Source organism: Leptinotarsa decemlineata, unplaced genomic scaffold (assembly GCF_025532065.1).
Source record: "Leptinotarsa decemlineata unplaced genomic scaffold, Ldec_3_MD MMD2_tig00026347_RagTag_RagTag, whole genome shotgun sequence".
In the NCBI taxonomy this organism is placed as follows: domain Eukaryota; kingdom Metazoa; phylum Arthropoda; class Insecta; order Coleoptera; family Chrysomelidae; genus Leptinotarsa; species Leptinotarsa decemlineata.
Window position 1 is genome coordinate 879,991 of NW_027412698.1, and position 20,939 is coordinate 900,929.

At 35.0% G+C, this 20,939-nt stretch overlaps 1 protein-coding gene across 1 annotated transcript; it reads left to right on the forward strand.

Moving 5' to 3' along the window:
- Positions 1-526: 526 nt before the first annotated feature.
- Positions 527-20,414, forward strand: LOC141486153 (uncharacterized). The gene is made up of 2 exons (XM_074183870.1): positions 527-829; positions 17,965-20,414. Exon 2 carries the CDS (start codon positions 17,966-17,968, stop codon positions 18,857-18,859), a length of 894 nt encoding a protein of 297 aa, XP_074039971.1. The 5' UTR covers positions 527-829; position 17,965; the 3' UTR covers positions 18,860-20,414.
- The last annotated feature ends 525 nt before the right edge of the window (positions 20,415-20,939 follow it).

Below are 20,939 nucleotides of genomic sequence, written 5' to 3' on the forward strand. Positions count from 1 at the left end.
CTATAATCTCTAACAATAATTGATGAATAGATTTCTGAAGTTTTCATAAGTATATAACATTTTGCATATTTTCGTTTACATTGCCCATATTGAATTTATTGCGTGCGCCACAGTCTATCGCAAGATTCCTCCTTCCCCGTAACCCGCTCGCCACCGAACCGAGCGGCTTCAAAACATTCTGTGTTGAAGGTATTGGTTTGCCAAGTCCATTTATTTTTCTACGTCCATGCTACAAACCACTTTGAGTTGAATATCAACAAATGTTCAACTGTTACCTTCTCGAAGAAAGAAAATGCATTGATGTTTCCATACAATATCAGTTATACAATCTTGAATCATTTGACTCAAATGCGCGACCTTGGCATATTATTTGACCAGAAGATGTCATTCAATCCTGATATTCAAAGTACCGTATGTGAGATTTGTTACGCCACTGCTCTGGCAAATATTTCTTAGAAGTAAATAACTTTCTTATCTTACGAACTCAAAACGCAGGCGTAATGTGCAAGATGCTAGACCACGACAGGGTAGCAACAACCATGTAGCGGGAGTCGATTACTAGTTGTGAGACAGTTATAACCTCCACTAAAAACAACATTGTTTTCATTCAGTAGTTATCATTAAAAAAAATACAGTTCACTATCAACCAGCAAAAATCAGTAAATCTTTGGTAGCGAAAGAACATACTCGTATCGCACCGAGATTCCACATTTGGTAATATCGAGCCGAATCATTTGAGACATCGAGAAAAATCATTTGGATATTCGACACAAATCATCAGAGCAAGAAATCAGTCATCAAGTGCCAAGCATCTAACAAAGGAAACCACGTGAGTTCGTTCCTCATTTTCCTTATAACCGAACTATCTTTTCACTTATTCGATTATATAACCCATATAACCATTACAATCAATCATACGTTCATTCATTAGCTGTATATTTATTGCTCGAATTCATGTGAACATTGTGAACAACCATCGAAACTCTATAAAAGTGGAGAGCCGTTACGTTTCTGTTTTTTATTCGTTTTAAATATTTCAGTTCGTGAAATCTTGCATCTTCCGTAGATCGTATTGTATTTTCAGTAACTATTAGCATTTATCACAATAATCTCTTCGGGTGTAGCGACGTTCGAGAATAGGTCGCTGAGATCTGTTAATACTTAACAAAAACTTTCACTCAAGCATAATATCAATAGAAACTGAATTTATTATAACCGAAGAGATGATTAAGATTTTTAAGGGTCGTAGAGCCTATCTGAAAGGTCAACAAATACGCTTTGCTAGTTATTTAGATGATATTAGGGATACAACTGATATTAGGATGAAAGAAATACCTCGGCGAATTGAAAAGGTTTATCAAAATTTTTCCGAATTCGAGACAGTTCAATATGAAATCGAGGAGCTTGACATTCAGAACCTCGAAGAACACAACGAAACAAGAACACATTTTGAGGATAAGCATTATGCATTGCTCGCAAAGGCCGACGAATTAATACCAAATAACATTTCTACAAATACCGCTTCTAACAGTGTCCCGAGTCAAAACAAATACCTCAATTTAATGTAAAATTGCCACAACTTTCTCTTCCAGACTTTACTGGAACTTGTGATAAATGGACGCAGTTCCACGATACGTTCAGATCATTAATTGATAATAATTCCACATCAAGCAATATTCAAAAAATTTACTATTTACAAACCTGCCTCAAAGGAGAAGCCGCGCAAATAATTCAATCCTTAGAAATAACAAGACACAAATTACGCAGTTGCGTGGGATTTATTAAAAAAAATGGTTTGAAAATGAAAAACGTATTATAAAATGTCATCTAAAAAACATATTTGAAAACCCTACTGTCGCGAGAGATTCCCATAAGGAGTTGCGCCACTTATTAGATACGTTTTCAAAAAACTATAGATCGCTTAAAAATCTACAAAAACCGGTGTGTCAATGAAGAACTATTTTGATCTATTTATTAGTTGAAAAACTGGATTCTAATTCCAAAAGGGAATGGGAAACACTAACAAAAAATAATAATTCACCAACAATAGACGACCAATTTTCTTACGGATATATGTAACCTATTGGAAGCAATAGACAATAAAGTTTTACATGCGCATAATACATCTCAAAATGAAAGGGCAAACGATACAAGAACTTGTCAAATGCTTTGGTTTCGACATTCAACACAAACAAATGCCTTTTCTGTAAAAATAATAATTGAATTTATCACTGTGAAGATTTTAAAAAACTTCATATCGCATCACGTTTCAATGAAATAAAGAAACCCCGAGCTTCTATTAATTGTTAACGCAAGGGTCATTCAACGCAAGATTGTCACGCCAGTCTTTGCAGGACCTGCAACAAAAAACATAATACATTACTAAACATAGATACGCAACCTAGGGTTATTTCAAACACGTCTGAAAATGAAACAAATCGTAACCAGCAAGACCCTCAAAACACAGGATTAAATCATATTCAACATCAAAATAACCACCACTTAGACTCGAACAGACAGACAAATCAGAATCATTCAAGTACAGCTTCTACCTTGCCGTTTGCTAATACACTCCATTCAAATACTTATACAAATAATCATAATATTGTACTCTCATCAACAGCAATAGTTTACGTTTATGATAATGAAAACACTCGTCACACATGTAGGGCCATACTAGACAACGGTAGTCAATCTTCATTCATTACATCAAATCTGTGTAAACAGCTGAAATTACCATTAAATTTCCCATAAGTGGAATCAATTGATCCACAACGAACGTTTCCTACCCAACAAAAACAAAAAAAAATCGATGAATTCATCTTTCCGAACACACATTCAATTCCTTGTAATGGATAAGATCACTGGGGATATCCCACAAATCAATTTCGACATCACCGGCTTAAATATTCCTCGAAATATGACACGAGCCGATCCTTATTTCAACGAACCTGCAGAAATCGATATGCTATCAGGCGCCGGAAAAAATATTCACAATTTATGAACGAATATGCAAAACTCAAATCATATGACTCTGGTGGATTCAAATAGTCCTCCAGCCGGTCCTGTTTTCTATTTGCTACACCACGCCGTGCGAAAGAACACTTCGCTAACTACTAAGTTGCGGGTCGTATTTGACGCATCAGCGAAATCTAACTCAGGTTTATCTCTAAACGATGTACTTTTGACCGGTCCTTGTATACAAGAAGATATTTTCTCAATTCTATTACGATTTCGTATATATAATATCGTTTTTACAGCCGACATAGAAAAAATGTATCGTCAAATCTCCGTTAACGAAAATCAAGCGATTTGCAACGCATAGTTTGGCGTTCAGAATAATCCGATCAGTTAAAACATTATAGTTTGAATACAGTGACATAAGGAACTACAAGCGCTTCATTTTTAGCAACTAGGTGCCTCGAACAATTAGCCATGGAAAACTATAAAAAACATCCAGAGGCAAGCCACTCCATACAGTACGATTTTTATATGGATGACTGGCTCAGTGAAGCCGAAAATGTCGATTCAGCGAAATTCTCAATTTACAGTCAATATAATTTTAAGGAATTCTGGTTTTCCTTTACGGCAGTGGTTGTCAAATAACGATGAAGTATTGAAAGAAATTTCACACTTGTCTAATAACTTACAATATACAATAGGAGGTATTGAAACATTATGGATTAATTGGATTCCAACAGAAGATTATTTACAATACAAATGTAAAACTGAACCCATTGAAAATATTATGAAAAGAGACATTTTATCAATTTCTAAATAACCTTACTGTAGTCCTTGAGGACAAGATTCACCGTCGAGTCCCGTGCCTGTAATTATTTTCGGTGGGTAATGATTATTATTACTATACATGATGTAACACGTGTGTGAAGTTTTTATTACCTACTTTTAACAATTTTATTGAAAAATTTGTAATTATTCTAGAACTAAGTCAACAACCAAATAAGTACTCTGTCTCCCCCTCGAACCGAAAATGGACTATTTCGCACCCTATCCTGTGTCTCATTGGATCAGCAGCAACCCCTTTCAAAAAACTCTGAGATTGGACAATAATAGTTTTATTGAACCTGTTATAATCAAATAAAAAATCGAACTTCAAACTCTATGGAAGTTAAATATTGACTGGGATGAACCGTTACCAAATGAAGTAGCAGATTTATGGTCTGAATTTTTCAATCAGCTGAGTGACATTAGTAAAGCACGAATTCCTCGTCATATTAAACTTAAAGATCAAACTCAAATTGAAATGCATTTATTTTGTGACAGTTCTGAGAAGGCATATGGCGCCTGCGCATATCTTGTTAAAAAAATAACAACGGTGATATTTTAGCATGATTAATCTGCGCAAAATAAAAAATTGCCCCCCTCAATATTATACACATTCCACGTCTAGAACTGTGTGCAGCCCTGCTTTCAGCTCAACTCTCACAAAGAGTGGCAACCGCGCTCAAAATCAATCTCAGAAATATTTACTTTTGGTCTGACTCAACCACAGTGTTATCTTGGCTTAAGGCAGATCCAAGCAGATTCAAAACATTCGTCTCAAACAGAATTTCACAAATTCAGGTAATAACAGCAGGCATAGAATGGTTGCATGTACCATCTAAATCGAATCCAGCTGATTTAATTTCACGTGGTACTTACCCAAATAATTTAATGGAATCAACATTATGGTGGGACGGTAAATCGTTTCTAAAATTAGGACGTAAACGTTGGCCTCCGCAAATTGTACCTTGTAATTCGGACAATATTAGTTAATATATGTAAAAAAACAACAATGAAATTATTACCCGTTTTTCATAATTTAAAAAATTGATACATGTGGTAGCATACTTACTTCGTTTCAAGCATGACTGGTTGAATAAAATAAAACAAAATTTAACAAATACGCTCACAAACGCAGAAATTGACTCAAGCATAAAAACCGTCATAAAAATTGTTCAAAGGGAGGTATTTTTGTCGGAGATTGAAACTTTAGAGAAAAACAAATCATTAGATAAGTCCAGCAAACTTTTTAACCTGAATCAGTTTTTAGACGAATCTGGAATAATTAGAGTAGAGGGTAGATTAACAAATTCCAACTTGAGTTTTGACAAAAAACATCCTATGATCGTACCTAATAGACACCACGTAACGTCGTTAATAGTAAGGCAAGAGCATGCTAGAATTTTACACGCCGGGTGTCAAATTGTTTTGGCTAATATTAGAGCCAAATTTTAGCCACTGAATGTCAGAAATGCTGTCAGACGTATTATAAAAGAATGCGTTATTTGTTTTCGCGTCAAAGCGAGACATATTACGCAGCTCACGCGTGACCCCATCTAGACCATTTTCAATATGCGGCGTAGATTATGCCGGGCCTTATTTAATAAGAGACAGTAAATTACGTAACAGAAAGTTGATGAAGGCGTACCTCTGTATATTTGTGTGCTTTGCCACAAAGGCTGCTCATTTAGAGTTAGTCAGTGACCTGACATCGGAAGGTTTTTTGAATGCGAGAAGAGGTATTTGTAGTGAGGTGTATTCTGATAACGGCACAAATTTTGTAGATACAGAGCGGTATTTATGAGATCGCATCTTGGCGATAGCCAAATGTTTGATAAAACATTAACATTCTCAAAATTATCTCGTAGATTTAAAGATTGAGTGGCATTTTATCCCACCGCGCTCACCACATTTCGAGGGCTTATGGAAAAGTGCGGTTCGAGCAGCAAAATTTCATATAAAAAGAGTTGTTCATGGTGTTCATCCTACCTCTGAGGAATTTTATACATTATTATCACAAATGAAGGGCACAGGGAAAAAACGACTTCAGTCCACTTTGTCAACAAAATGAGTTTGAGGCCAATTAGGGAAGTACTATAATATGACTGAATCAAAAAATTGCAAGAGTGACTTGACTCCATAGAAATAAGCTTAAGAACATCTGCCCTGCTAGGGAAAAACGACGTGAGTCCTAGCGCGCCATGGGAAGAACGGCTTCAGTCCTTTTTTACCATTGTCGTTTGTGTAAACTACAGTGATCGGCGTGCATCACCCAACATGTTCTTATCAATCCTCTTGTGTTTTGTTCTTGTTCATACGTCGTACCGTAACAATTTCTCTTGAAACTTTACTGTTTTTCAAACGTGTGTGATTCTGCAGTATTAAAGTGCAATGGACAGTGACTTTTCTGCGTCCAGTGGAGAAGAGAGAGGACCTCCGAGCAGCGGAACGAAAAAAAAATAAAAAAAAACAGGTAGGGTTAGAGATGTAATGAAAACCTTGCGAGCTACCACCCACGAACTTGGGCCTGACTGCCGGTGTACACGATTTCACTGTTTCACTTTGATTTGTGAGCCAGAACGCCGAAGAATAATTCGCGATTTTAACGATTTGAGGGACACCAATGGTCAAAATGCTTACCTTGCTGATCTTATTACTGTTCTCCCAGTCATGCGTCGACGTCCACGAAAGAATGAAGATGAGGCACGAAATTATACAGCTTCATTCAGCTATCGAGTTAGGATTAGTGAGGATGAAAAAATCCGCGATGTAACAGTTTGTTTTAAGGCTTTCATATCCTTGCACAGAATCACAGATCGACGAGTCAGGTATGTGAGAGATTCCCTTGTCCGTGTTGGAAAACCGCCAACTGACAAACGCGAAAAACATGAAATACGCCCACATGAACTGAGCGATGAGACCAAGGGAAAGGCCATTGACTTCATCAAAAGTCTGAAGGGCCGTAAATCCCATTATTCATTGAAGGATTCGAGGAAAGTATATTTACCTGATACACTAAATATATCTAAGCAACACAGAATATATATTGAGCAAAACCCCGATCATAAAATGCAGTATGAATCGTTCCGCTGCATATTTGAAAATAATTTCAACATTTCATTTGGTTATCCGCGCAAGGATACATGCAGCACCTGCGATACTTTGAAGGCTGACATTTTTTCTCTAACTGAGAAATCGAAATCAAATCTGGATGGTCCCGTCAAAGAGAAGGCACAGAAAGAGCTAGACGTTAAGCTACGAGAAAATAACTTCATCTGAGGAGAAGTGAGCGCTTCTATCAGCTGAAGAGATCCTATCGTAAACGCTGTATCCAGAAACATGGAAGCGATCACAATGGACTACCAAAAAACCTATCAACACCTGACATAACAACGAACGACGTATACTACAAACGTCAACTGAATTTTATTAGCTTCAACATCCATGTTTTATCGAGTTCGCAAGCCGTATTCTACACTTACGACGAATCTATTGCTCGAAAAGAAGCTGACGACGTGTGTTCAATGATGTACCACTTCTTTTGCCACATTTTGCCAATGGAGGTTAGAGAGCTGGCAATTTTTTTTGACTCATGTTCTGGGCAAAACAAGAACTTCACTGTTATACGATTTTTACACTATATGGTTGTGCAAGAAAAACGATTTGAAACAATGCAAGTTATATTTCCGATTCGTGGGCATTCCTACCTGGATTGCGATCGGAACATGAGTCTCATCAATCAAAAAACATATACAGAGACGCCAGATGACTGGAGGGAAGAATTCAAAAGCTGTTGCGTAAAACCGAACCCTTTCCAAGTAATCGACTGTGGACAAAATAATTTTGAATTTCTGAATTGGACTGCTTTTCTTGTTTCACAATACGCTGCTAAATGCCCCTTCCCTACCCGGCCGGTCAGAATGCTAAAAGTCGGAAATGAGAACCCCGGTAAGATTTTCCACAAGGCAACATTCACAGGCATGTACCAACAATCTTCGTTATTAGCGAAAAAGTCTACACAAACCACATCAAGAAAGAGAAATAGCGCGGTGATGTTGACCAAATTGTACCATGGCCAGATACCCATCAAGAAGGCAAAGTGGGACGATTTACAAGCGCTTACATCATTCCTTGTAAGACCAGAAGCGAAGGACTTCTACAGACGTTTAACATATATCAACCAACCAGAAGAAAGTGAAGACGAATACTTTGATGATCCACCGATTGACGCCTAATGCCGGGTAAAAGTGACATCAGTCCGTATATTTCTGAGAATCTTTTGAAATGATTGTGGAAAATCACATCAAAAACTTATTTTGCTTGGTACGAGTGTTAATAAACATATTTTCTGATCAAATGCTGATTTTTGCATATTTTTTTCATGAGTCTGACATATTCTTTCTAGTTGGGAAACTTTGAATTTGATTTTCCTCAAATTCCGTCTGATGGAACTAAGATCGTTTTCCCCTGGAGTCTTCAAATCGAATCCATCCTCAATTCCCGACCTCTCTGCCCACTCACAGAAGACCCAGATGATCCGGAAACATTGACGCCCACACATTTCCTAATCGGAGCGTCTTTAGTAGCTCTACCCGAACCCGAGATTCCAGATACCAAGCGTACCATCAATTCTCGTTACAATCACTTAAGATTGCTCATTCAGCAGTTTTGGAAGAAATGGTCTCGAAATTATCTCAACACCTCACAACAGCGCACAAAATGGTATGTCAGCAAGACCCCAGATGATTTGAATAGACGAGTTGTTATCCTGATAAAAGAGAACGTACCTTCACAGCATTGGAAGCTGGAAAAAATAACGGAGCTACATCCCGGAAAGGACAATTTGGTTCGGGTTGTTTCGGTTAAAACTGCTAACAACGTAATAAAACGTGCGATTACTGAAATATGTTTATTACCGAAAGTATATCTATCGACGTGCTGAAACAGATTTGCGTACCATACGTTCCTTCGGTGCGAAAAAAAAAGTTCCGTATATTCGGAACTGAATTACTCAAGAAAGTCAAATTACTCACTTATCAAAAATAGTTTGTTGATGAAAATTTCAGAATAAATTCTGCAAAAGTATATCTATCGACGTTCCCAAACAGATTTGCGTACCATACGTTTCTTGTGTGTGACAAAAAATAGTTCCGTATATTCGGAACTGAATTACTCAAAAAAGTAAAATTTCTCACTAATCAAAAATAGTCTGTCGATTGAAATTTCAGAATATATTACTCAAAAGTATATCTATCGACGTGCTGAAACAGATTTGCGTACCATACGTTCCTTTCGGTGCGAAAAAAAAAGTTCCGTATATTCGGAACTGAATTACTCAAGAAAGTCAAATTACTCACTTATCAAAAATAGTTTGTCGATGAAAATTTCGGAATATATTCTTCAATAGTATATTCATCGACGTGCTCAAACAAATTTGAGTACCATACGTTCCTTCGGCACGAAAAAAAAAGAGTTCCGTATATTCGGAACTCAATTACATGATAAAGTAAAATTTCTCACTTATCAAAAATAGTTTGTCGATGAAAATTTCAGAATATATTCTACTAAAGTATATCTATCGACGTGCCCAAACAGATTTGCGTACCATACGTTCCTTCGGTGTGATAAAATATATCAATAGGTTCTGCTCATCCACGAATTTATACATCAAAATGATCTGAGTGTACTAGTTATATTCAGAGGCCTTTCATGAAAGGAATTATTATAAAAAGTTTTTTTTTATATTTTGTTTACTTCAGTTGAATTAAAATGATACAAAATACTTATTTATAAACATTAACCGCTGCCATGTGAAAACCAGAAAATTGAAAGTTCCAATACCGCAGAGTCCATATTGGGCGTTGGTGCCAGGACTAAATGTCTCTAGCACGTTTAGTTTACCTGTTCAGTTTTGTCAAAACGCAAAACCCTTACAGCTTTCCTTTCATGGTATTTCAGTTTTCCAACCCGATGCCTCCTCTTGACTTAAAAAATGACCATCTGAAATGTTCCAAATCTGATATGTATGGAATATTACAATCAACCTCTAATGTATCATTTCAGAAAAGTTCATTTTCAATTTCATGGAGATTGAATTTTTTTGTCGAAAATGAATAATCTGGTAGAAATTCATAACTGGGAGATCCGACCTGCAAGAATTTCTGCTGAACTGGAAGGTTCATTTTCAGTTTTATGAGAAATGAGATATATGATTTATTATTGTTTTATTCATCACAATAATATTTTTGATGACCATCGTCTTATAGAAAATTCAATATGGTTTTTCGAAAAAATAAGATTGATTATAACTCGCTGGAACAAAAAATTTCGAAAGCTAATTATACTTACGATTTGTTGAAAAATATTAAATATAACGATAATGTATATCATAAATTAAAAAAAATAATTTTTGGGGTGGATAGTAAGAAAATATGTTCAATATATATTGTGCTATCAGATTTAATTACGGAAATATAAAGGAACTCATCGTGTCCCATAACGAAAACCATATTATGACAAGTGATTTATTACAACAAATCAAAAAATCTGTAACAGTACTCAAAATAGATTTACCAGAATCATATTATAGTAAAGAAGGTGTAATTCCAAACTTTGTATATTTCTTGGAAAACGGAATTCGCTAAAAAATAGGTTGTGATTAAAAGCTTTCCATAATAAAAACAAACATAAATTAGGAAAATTCAGATTGTCAACTTCATTTTCTGAAAGTTTAAAGAGTGTCAATTCATCTTTGAATATTTCAGTTATTTCGCCAGAAAAACGAATATAGAAATTAAAAAAATTAGAAAATCAGATTCTTTCGCAATAGAATGTGAGGAATTTATAAAAAACAATGTAATTATGTCTGAAAATTCGAAGAGCGTCAATTCATCCTTGCATATTTCAGTTATTTCGCAAAAAAAACAATATTGAAATTAAAAAAAAAGAAAGTCAGATTATTTTGCGGCAGAAGGTGACGGAGCGGTACAAAATAATGAAATTATCGAGAATGAGGAAAACCATTGTTTCAAGTTGGTGAAAGAAAATGTACATTCAACTTACGGGAAAACTTATATAAATTTTTCCGATATCAGTTTGTATGATTCCGTCTCAAGCAAAAAATATGTTGTGCCAAAAGTGTTTAAAAAAATAAGTAAAAATGATCAATCATCATTGGATCTATTACCAGTTGGTAATAAAAATCTTAAGAATCCAAGCTGGATGCGATCAAAATACTCACATTGTAACGTGCTCGAAGGCTCTTTCATTTTAACACGAAGAATTTACTTCAATCAGTTCCAAAAAATGAATTGCTGAGGGGAATGGCTAATTTTGTCTTACGAAAAAAATCAAAAATCAGTGAACAACATTTGTACAGTGAATATGAAACACCATAGATATGTAAAAAGCAAAGATCACATCATCATCACGCACAATTGCAAATTATTTATTTTAATAATAAAAGATATCACTAAGATGTATGATCATGTTGTTTTAGTTCGGAGTTCTTCTTTGCATTATAATCATTTAAAAATGTTCACGAGTCATGTTAGGGGGTCAGAAAGAAAACTATTAAGTAATTCATTACTAACAAGAAAACCTATACTAAGAAAACACAAAGATTCAAAAGAATTTTCAAAAATGAATGTTCAGTCTGGTAATTTAGGTAAAGTAAAATCAGATGGCGTTTATAAAAGTTAAGATCAGAGATATTATCAAAAAATGACAGATGTGACGATGATGTTGTAGACATGATTTTGATGTACAGAGACAACAACAATTATACTAATTCTGTAGGCGAACCTTTTTTGTGCATATTTTCAGTCGAGAACAAGTTAATTTTGTTTTTGAGGAAACGTCAATGGAGGTCAAACCAACTCTTTATTTAGATGCTACAGGAACAATCATCAGAAGACCAAAAAATGTTAAAAATAAAATTTACTATTATGCAGGAATAATACAAACAAAAAAGAATCGGGTTTGTCCAGTTCTGAAAATGATCACTGGTAATCACGACACTGGATCAATTGGTAATTGGTTGTCGAAATTTAATTTATTCGGTAAAAATTTTTGAAAGATGGCCAATATTTTCAAGTATTTTAGTGTATTTTCTTTTTTTCTATATTTTGGAATAATATGTCTTTATTAGATTATATTAACAACACATATAGTTATTTGAATGATAGCAGTTCAAGACCAAATGAGATAACTGGAATACATGTGTTGCTGTCATTTTTTCAAAGTTATTTGCAACGACATAAATAAAACCACGAGTGACATTCCTGAGAGAGAATTTTTGAAATTCAAATTTGCTGCCTTATTTGAGCTCAACGAATTGGAAGAAATATTTGAGTGGCTGAAGTGTCTGGTAATTCTACTGAGTATCTCCACAGACACTGAATCTGTTTTGAGAGCTAAAAATGTTTTGACAAAAAAAGCATTAGTTTTATCGAATTCATTAAGTTTGAACAGTGATCAGATATGTGCACCACACGAAGTAGATACTGATGCCAACGCCTTGTATAAAAATAGTGTGTATTATGAGAAGTTTAGAGAGTTTACGAAAATACAATAAGTTGAAATATGCTCAGGAAAGCAAAGTAATGAATTTTATAACCCAAATTTGGACGCTAATAAGCAATACAGTGTCAACCCACATAATATCATATTTAAAGATTTTGATGTCAACTGGTAGTTAATCTGCTTTAGTACGTTTCGCAAAAAAGTGTCATTAGATTTAAATAATTTGAACATTAAAAATTATGAGAAAACACTTGACACAAAATCAATATCCAACCAAGATCGTTTTGCATTATTGTGTTAAGTACTTTAACATTGTTTCACCATCGGGAGCGCCATTTTGTAATCGGCATCAAGTGTTAGGAGACATGACACGTTATTGCAGAAGTCTGAACAGTTGTATTCTGTCCGTATCAATCAAAGACGCTGAATGTTGCAATAATAAATTAAAGAGTATTATGCTGAAATTTGTACCAAGTACTTCAATAATAAAGTGTTCTAGAGGTATTGTGTAACGTGTGATAAGTGTAAACATTGAACTTATACAGGTAAGTTTAAAAATGGAAGTAAATCAGATAGGTTTCAACTGCATATTTTTTGAGGTTATTTTACCTACCGGTAAAATTATAAAACAAAGTATTATGAGCGCAGTTTGTTTTGAAATGAATCGAAAATAATGTTTTAGTTTAGTTAATTGAAAGTCAACAACTACTAATACATTATAGCGTGAGAACGTATTAAATAGTTTGACATGTTATTGCAAAATAACCTAATTTGATTGTCTTGTAAATAAAACATAACAATTAATCTAGACGAAATCATTAAATAACAAAACAGGTTGAAAATCAACCATTAAAAGTGAGGTTAATTAAACAAAGCAACATGGACAATTTAAAACAACCCAAATCAATGAGCATGGATGGAGACTTGGCCCTAAATTGGAAAAAATTTAAACAAGCATTTGAATTATACTCACTGGCGTCAGGAGGTTCTACAAAAGATGACGAAATTCAAGTAGCAGTCTTGCTACACTGCATTGGTGAAGGGGCAATGGATATTTTTGAAACACTAGAAGTATCTGAGGAGGAGAAGAAGGTATTCCAAACAGTATTGGATAAATTTGAAGCATATTTCAAACCAAAAACAAATCCAAGTGTAGAAAGACATACATTTAACATAAGGGTACAGGCAACAAACGAAAGTTTTGATGAATTTTTGAAAGATCTGGAAAAAATTGCAGCATCATGTGATTTTGGAACATTGAAAGACAGTCTAATCAAAGACAGATTAGTTTGTGGTGTTAAAGACAAGCGTATAATAGACAAGCTGCTTCGTGAAAACGACTTGACATTGGACAAAGCTGTAACAATCTGCAAGGCAGCTGAATTAACTGAAAAACACTTAAAAGAGATGTACGATCACGGTGCATCAGTTGATGCAGTATATACAAGGCATAACAGTAACAGAGGTCAAGGATGGCGCGGCCAAAACAACAGCTACATGCAGAGACAACAAGGCCCCAGTGGACAAAGAGGGAGAGGCCAAAGTAACAGACCACAGCAGAGCCAACAAGCAATGTCGCAACACCAAAGAAATAATCGAGGACAACAAAGCTGTTGGAAGTGTGGATATGAACGACACCCAGTAGTAAATTGCCCAGCCAGGGACAAGCAGTGTATAATATGCAAAAAATGGGACATTTTGCAAGGGTATGTAGAAGCAGAACAGTAAGTGAATTACAAGAAAATCCTGAAGATAATACGTGGGTAGAGCCAAATAATAGTAATAATGAAATTAATGACATAACTTTTTCAGTAAGCACACTTGAAAGAGTAAATGAGTTTAATCGGAGCTGGTGGGTCACGTCAATTCGGGTTTAGGTCAAAGCATAAAATTCAAAGTGGATACAGGGGCACAGGTAAATGCTGTTCCAGAGCATGTGTATAATTCATAGAAAACTAAACCCAACTTGAAGCCTTTTCAGTACACAGTAACAAATTTTGAAGGAGGAAACGTTGAGGTTCGAGGCACATGAGGTAGAATACAAGGGTAGCATGTATGATATCGTTCTGGTAGTGGTGAAAACAGGAATAAACAGCCATGCGGTACTGGGATTACCAGATCTAATCAAACTTAATATGTTAAGAGCAGTAGATTCAATAGAATTTTCAGGGGTTGAAAATGAAATAATTAAAAACGAAGATTTATTTAAAGGTATTGGAAAAATTAAATCTCAGCCAATTGATATAAAACTAAAATCAGACTATATACCTAGTATAACACCATGCAGGAAGGTACCGTTCATGCTAATCAATCCGTTAAAAGATTAACTTGAGAGTATGGAAAAGATGGGTATCATAAAAAAAGTAACAGAACCAACGGAATTTATAAATCCAATTGTTACTGTTAAGAAACCAAACAAAGGGATTAGGGTGTGCCTGGACCCTCAACACCTCAATAATTCGATCTTACGTGAACACCATCAGCTGCCGACGTTTACGGAATTAATTAAAGACATGCAAGGTTCAAAAGTATTTTCAACACTTGATGCAAACAAAGGGTTCTGGCAAATAATGTTAACTGAGAAAGCCTCAGAGTTAACAACATTTGCAACGCCATTTGGTAGATTCATGTTCTCAAGATTACCATTTGGCATTTCAGTAGCTCCTGAAATTTTTCACCGTGTATTTTCGGAGATCTTTGAGGGTCTGCCTGGGATAAAAATTTACATTGATGATATTACAGTTTACTCAAAAACATTAGAAGAACACAGGCATACCCTGAAGGAACTCTTCCAGCGAGCAAGAGATTGTGGAGTAAAATTTAATAAAGACAAATATTTTTTCAACAAGAGGTGAAATACGTAGGGCATAAAATATCAGAAAAGGGAGTACAAGTAGATGAAGACAAAATTAAAGTAATAAAAGAAATGCCTAGTCCTAAGAATCAAAAAGAACTCAGTCGCTTGCTCGGAATGTTAACTTATGTAGGAATGTTTATACCAAATTTATCACACCAAATTTCAAATTTAAGAAAATTACTAAAGAAAAATGTAATGTGGCTTTGGACAACTGTTCATGATAGCGAATTAGAGCTGATCAAAACTTTACTCTCAAGGGCTCCTATTTTAGCTTTCTTCGATGAAACCAAAGACATCACTCTCTCAGTTGACAGTTCCAAAGATGCTATGGGTGCAGTTATTTTCCAAGGTAACAGACCTTTGGCTTATGCAGCAAAAGCATTGACAACAACACAACAGGGTTATGCACAAATTGAAAAAGAGATGCTAGCTATCACATTTGGCTGCCAAAGGTTTCACCAATATTTGTATGGTCGTAGGTTTCTAGTAGAAACAGATCACAAACCATTAGTTACAATTTTTAAAAAACCATTGGACGTCTGTCCTTTAAGACTACAAAGATTGAGAATCACTTTACAATATTATGATTTAAAAGTTGAATATAAACCAGGCAGTCAACTTCATTTTGCGGATGCTCTGTCAAGGTGTAAAGTGGATGACAAAAATTTTCATGTTGAAGAAACAGAAATACAGGCACATGTAGACATACTAAAATGTGGTGACGGAATCAGTCCGAATAAATTTCAAAGTATTGCAGAAGCCACAGCAGCATGCCCGGAGTTGCAAGCACTCAAGAAGGTAATTGAAGTTGGATGGCCAGAACACAAGGATATGGTAAATGTTTTGACAAAACAATACTGGAAAATAAGAGATGAATTATATGTAGTGGATGGTATTATATTTAAAACAAACCAAGCAGTCATACCAAGAGATAATAGATAAATTACATTATTCACATTTGGGAGAGAAGAAAACATTACTGAAGGCAAAAGAAATGGTGTATTGGCCACAAATGGGAAAAGAAATTAAAGACAAAGTAGAAAACTGTCCAGCCTGTTTGGCTTATCTCAGAAAAATACAAAGTGAAACCATGATGACACATGAAACGGCAGAGGGTCCGTGGCAAATAGTAGCTAGTGACCTATTTTATTTCAAAGGGGAAACGTTTTTACTGATAGTGGACACATGGTCATAATTTTCTGAAGTATTGAAGCTTACAAATGATACAACCAGTCATCAAGTGATTATAAAAATACCTTGCAAGGCAAGGCTGCCCTGAGGTACTTTATTCTGATAATGGACCTCAATACTCAAGCCAACAGTTTTAAAATTTTATGAAAAAATGGGGAATCTGTCATAAGACTTCAACACCAACGTATGCTCAATCTAATGGATTTATAGAACGTCATGTACAGACAATAAAAAAATTAATGAAGAACATTATTCGACGGAAAGGATGTATTTATGGCATTACTTGAGTATAGAAACACACCAATTGATGAGAAGACACCTTCTCCGGCACAGTTGCTGTATAGCAGAAAAATCCAAGGGCAAATCCCAATGAAAAGAGACCAATTAAAACCACAAGTAACAAACCTAGAAAACCTGAAACAACATAGGTTAATACAGAAAGAAAAAGAAATCAATCATTACAACAAAGAAGCAAGAGACTTACCAACATTAAAAATTAACAATAAAGTGATGGTTGACCTGGGAAAAGATGAATGGAAATTAGGAACAGTGGTGGGAATTGACGAAATTCACCCAAGAGCATATTTTATAAAAATTGATGAATCAGGCACGATATTGAATCGGAATAGAAGATTCCTAAGACCATATTCAACAACTAGTGTTAAAACCAGAGAAGGTTTGTTCAACACATTACTTGAACAGACAATAAAGGAGCAAGAATTAACAAAACAAAAAGCAAAAAGTAATTACCCAGAAGTTAACAGAGTCAGTAAACAACAGCAACAGACAAACAATGAGATTGAAAGAATACGCGATACATTAGTACAACAAGGCCAGGAGAGTAGAGGTCCAGATACAAGTAACAATGTCCTTTTGACACGATCAGGAAGAGTTGTCAAAAGACCACAACATCTCAAAGATTATGTTACCTAGAATAATAACATAGGTTAATATCATGTACGTAGAAAACGTATATTATTAGATGCAAACATTATATGTAAATAAAACAACATTAGTTATAAGTTTATCGGTGTAACAGTTGCGGTAGGTGGAAGCAAGTCCATAGTATGGTTGAAAAAGACTTAAAAGGGGGAGATGTCTGGGTATTAACTACTAGGGATTTAACTATACGACCAGAACTAAGTTGTAAACCTGCCAATATACGATGCTGGTTATCATGATGAGGGAGAGAGAGGCCCATGGACAACAAGGTAGGCAATAACGACAAGGTGCAGAAGGAGGCAACTAATAAAAGAGATTGAAGTAATCATAAGCTGTTAAATACATTATTCCTTCCAATCCTTCCATGCTTGACATTTTCAATGAATTATAATGCTTGACACATTATTGCAAAAAAATTTATTGGCTTTTGCTTGCAATTATTTTTATTATAAGTGGCTTTGACATTATTTTACTAAATATCTAATCAAAGTAAATAATGTTATTTTTGTTTTTAATATACTACTCCAAAATACCGGAAAATATACTCTTACATTCAGGTTGAAGATAACAATCAACAATATTCTCGTACGACGATATAACTTCTAGCGTTTTATATTCACTAATTGTTCATTTTTCAAATAACTTCCTAATTTTTCCAATTGTTTCAGGATGTCGCCACCAAAATGTAGAGGCCAAATGTTGATGGATCTTGTTATTTCTACTTCTACAAAAATATCTGATGAAGTCCCTACTAGTCCTACCAAGGAGTTTTCGAAAGAAGATCTGTATCACTCACAACATGAAGTTACAATTTCATCAAATGAGATAGGTTTCGTTCATGAGGAAAACATTGTGGAAGCAGTTACACCTGCATATACTCCTCTGCATAATAATTGCCGCCTCACATATCAGAACTCCAAGTGCAGTGACATTGTATCTGAGAATACAACAGTATCCAGTTCACCAGTGATTGAATTTCTTGACCGTATAGAAACGTCCCCATCAGAGCCCAACGAAATTATACTAGATCCAGCAACTCCATTAGCCAAAGCCATTGACCATTTCTTCACATCTAGCAAACAAACACCAGATGAACCCAACACAGTAGAACTTGATCAAATAGCTGAAAACCTCTGGAATGTAGCTGATTTTCTACCGGTAATTCACGATACCAGCAATGGAGAGAGTGGAGCAAGTAACCAAGTGAAAGATTGTACCAATTTTGAGGACCATGATTTTATACCACAACATAACAATAATGAGCAAGAAGGACCACTTCTGTCAGAGAGGGAAAGGCCTAGAAAAGGTCGTGAAAGAAAATATTCTGATCAAAACAGAAGCATTACAAAACAAAAGACGAACACTAATGTAGAATATATCAGTGCAAAAGGAACGACAGTAAATGCAAAAAAATTCAATGGAGACAGTTATCGCTGTAGATGTCCTCTCAAATGTACTGAAACATTGTCTGTGGAACAACGCAAGAGCGAGTTCGAAAGATTCTGGAGTTCAGGGTCCTATGAAGCAAGATGTGCAATATTGCAAGGAATCGTTATCGAATAAAAAACGAAGAGAAGCTATTTAGTTACTTCAAAAAGAGTTTTTACCAAGAAATACCGTTTGGCTAATACCTCAATTTGTAAAAATGCATTTCTAAACACACTCGGCATAAGTCAATCAAGGATTGATTTTGCCTTAAATAAATTCAGATCGCAAGCTCCTATAAATGACAACAGAGGTGTTCATTCTGGAGGTAAAAATGCAATTTCACAAGACAAATTAGGAGAAATAAAACAATTCATTGAAAGTTTCCTAAGTATAGTTCTCATTACGGTAGGAACACTACGACAGCAAATTTCTTAGCTCCGAACCTAAATCTAACGCTCTTGTATGACCTTAACAAAGAAAAATTTGAAAATCCTGTTAGTATTTCGAGATTCAAACAGTGTTTTTATAGAGATTTCAATCTCAGATTCAAAAAGCCACAGAAAGACACATGTTTCCGTTGTGACCGTTACACAGCAAGCAAAACATGGGCAACCAGTGAACACCGGGTGTTACTAGAAAACGAGCATAAAGAACATTTGGATCATGCTTATAAATTGAGAGACCGAATGAAAAAGGACTTGGCTTGTTCTAAATCAGATATTTCATTGGAGACTCTCACTTTCGACCTGGAAAAGACGCATTGCTTGCCGCGATTACCAACTAGTATTGTTTATTACAAGCGACAGCTCAATCTACACAATTTAGTTATACATTGTGGGAGTACTGGAAAGGGTTTTTTTTTTACATATGGCTTGAGAATGAAGCTGATCGTGGCACACAGGAGGTAGGATCTTGTATACAAAAGTTTATAAATGAACATTTGAAACCAAATACTACTAAACTTATTCTTTGGTCAGATTCATGTGGTGGCCAGAATAGAAGCATTTAAATGATGCTGATGCTTGCACATATTCTCCATAATCACAAATCACTGCAAAAAATAAAACTTAGATTTTTACAACCCGGCCATACTTACCTTCCAAATGACTCAGAATTTGGTGATGTTGAATGCGCCTTAAAGACACAGATTCGTCTATATACAGCAGAAGACTACATCAAGGTAATGGAAAACTGTCGCCGTGAAAAAAAATTCACGGCTACCAGACTGAGTAAAGAAGATTTCCGTTCAGTAGCGCCCATGCAGGAACGCATCACCAATAGGAAAACAGATGTAGACAAACAAAAAATATCCTGGATGCAAACATTTGAAATTGAGATTCGTAAAAGTGATCCATTGAAATTTTATATGAAAACAAAACTTGACGAGGAATCAAAAATAATTGATATATCTAGAGGTGGAAAAGGTCGCAAATCTAACCCCAATTTTTTTATGTTGGAACTCCCCATACTTTACCCTGATGGTCGTGAACTATCAGTTGCAAAAGTGAAAGACTTGAAAGAACTTATGAAACTGATTTCAGTCGATGCTAAACCTTTTTATAACTTTTTAAAGAATGTCCGGTCAGAAGATTTTGTTGATGATACAGAAGGTTTTGGCAGAGCTGTCGATTTTGAAATCGAAGACAATTCGGAAGTAGAACAAGAAAACCAAGACTGACATTTTATTTATACGATTTATACGATTTTGATATTAAGAATATTATTCATGTAAGAGAAATATTAGTATTTCATTTCTTTCAGATTCGTTACACGAAATAAACCCATTAAAACGATGTAGTAGTTTGACGTGTTTTATTGATGATTTATTTCATTAAAATTTTCACCCCAATAGCAATTGAGCAATAGTGCTTTATGCTTCTTGACATTAAAACAGTCAAATTGCAACCCACTATTTAACATTTAGAAAAAACATGTCAAATGTCATAACATGTTTTTCAGAAACTAACAGCCAATACTACATTTAGCAACATAAAAAAATGTGTTTTTTGCGATGCACTCACAATTTTTCGTAATTTTTGTTGCACTAATTTATTCTTTACTTGTTTACAAAGAAGGAAAATATAATATTTTCATGTTTGGTTCCAGGCATCAGTATAAATTATCTGAAATTGTTAAGAACACTTTGCGCGCCATTTTCTAAAAATTGCTACGGTGTTGGTTGACATTGTATTGCTTATCAGCGTCCATTTATACC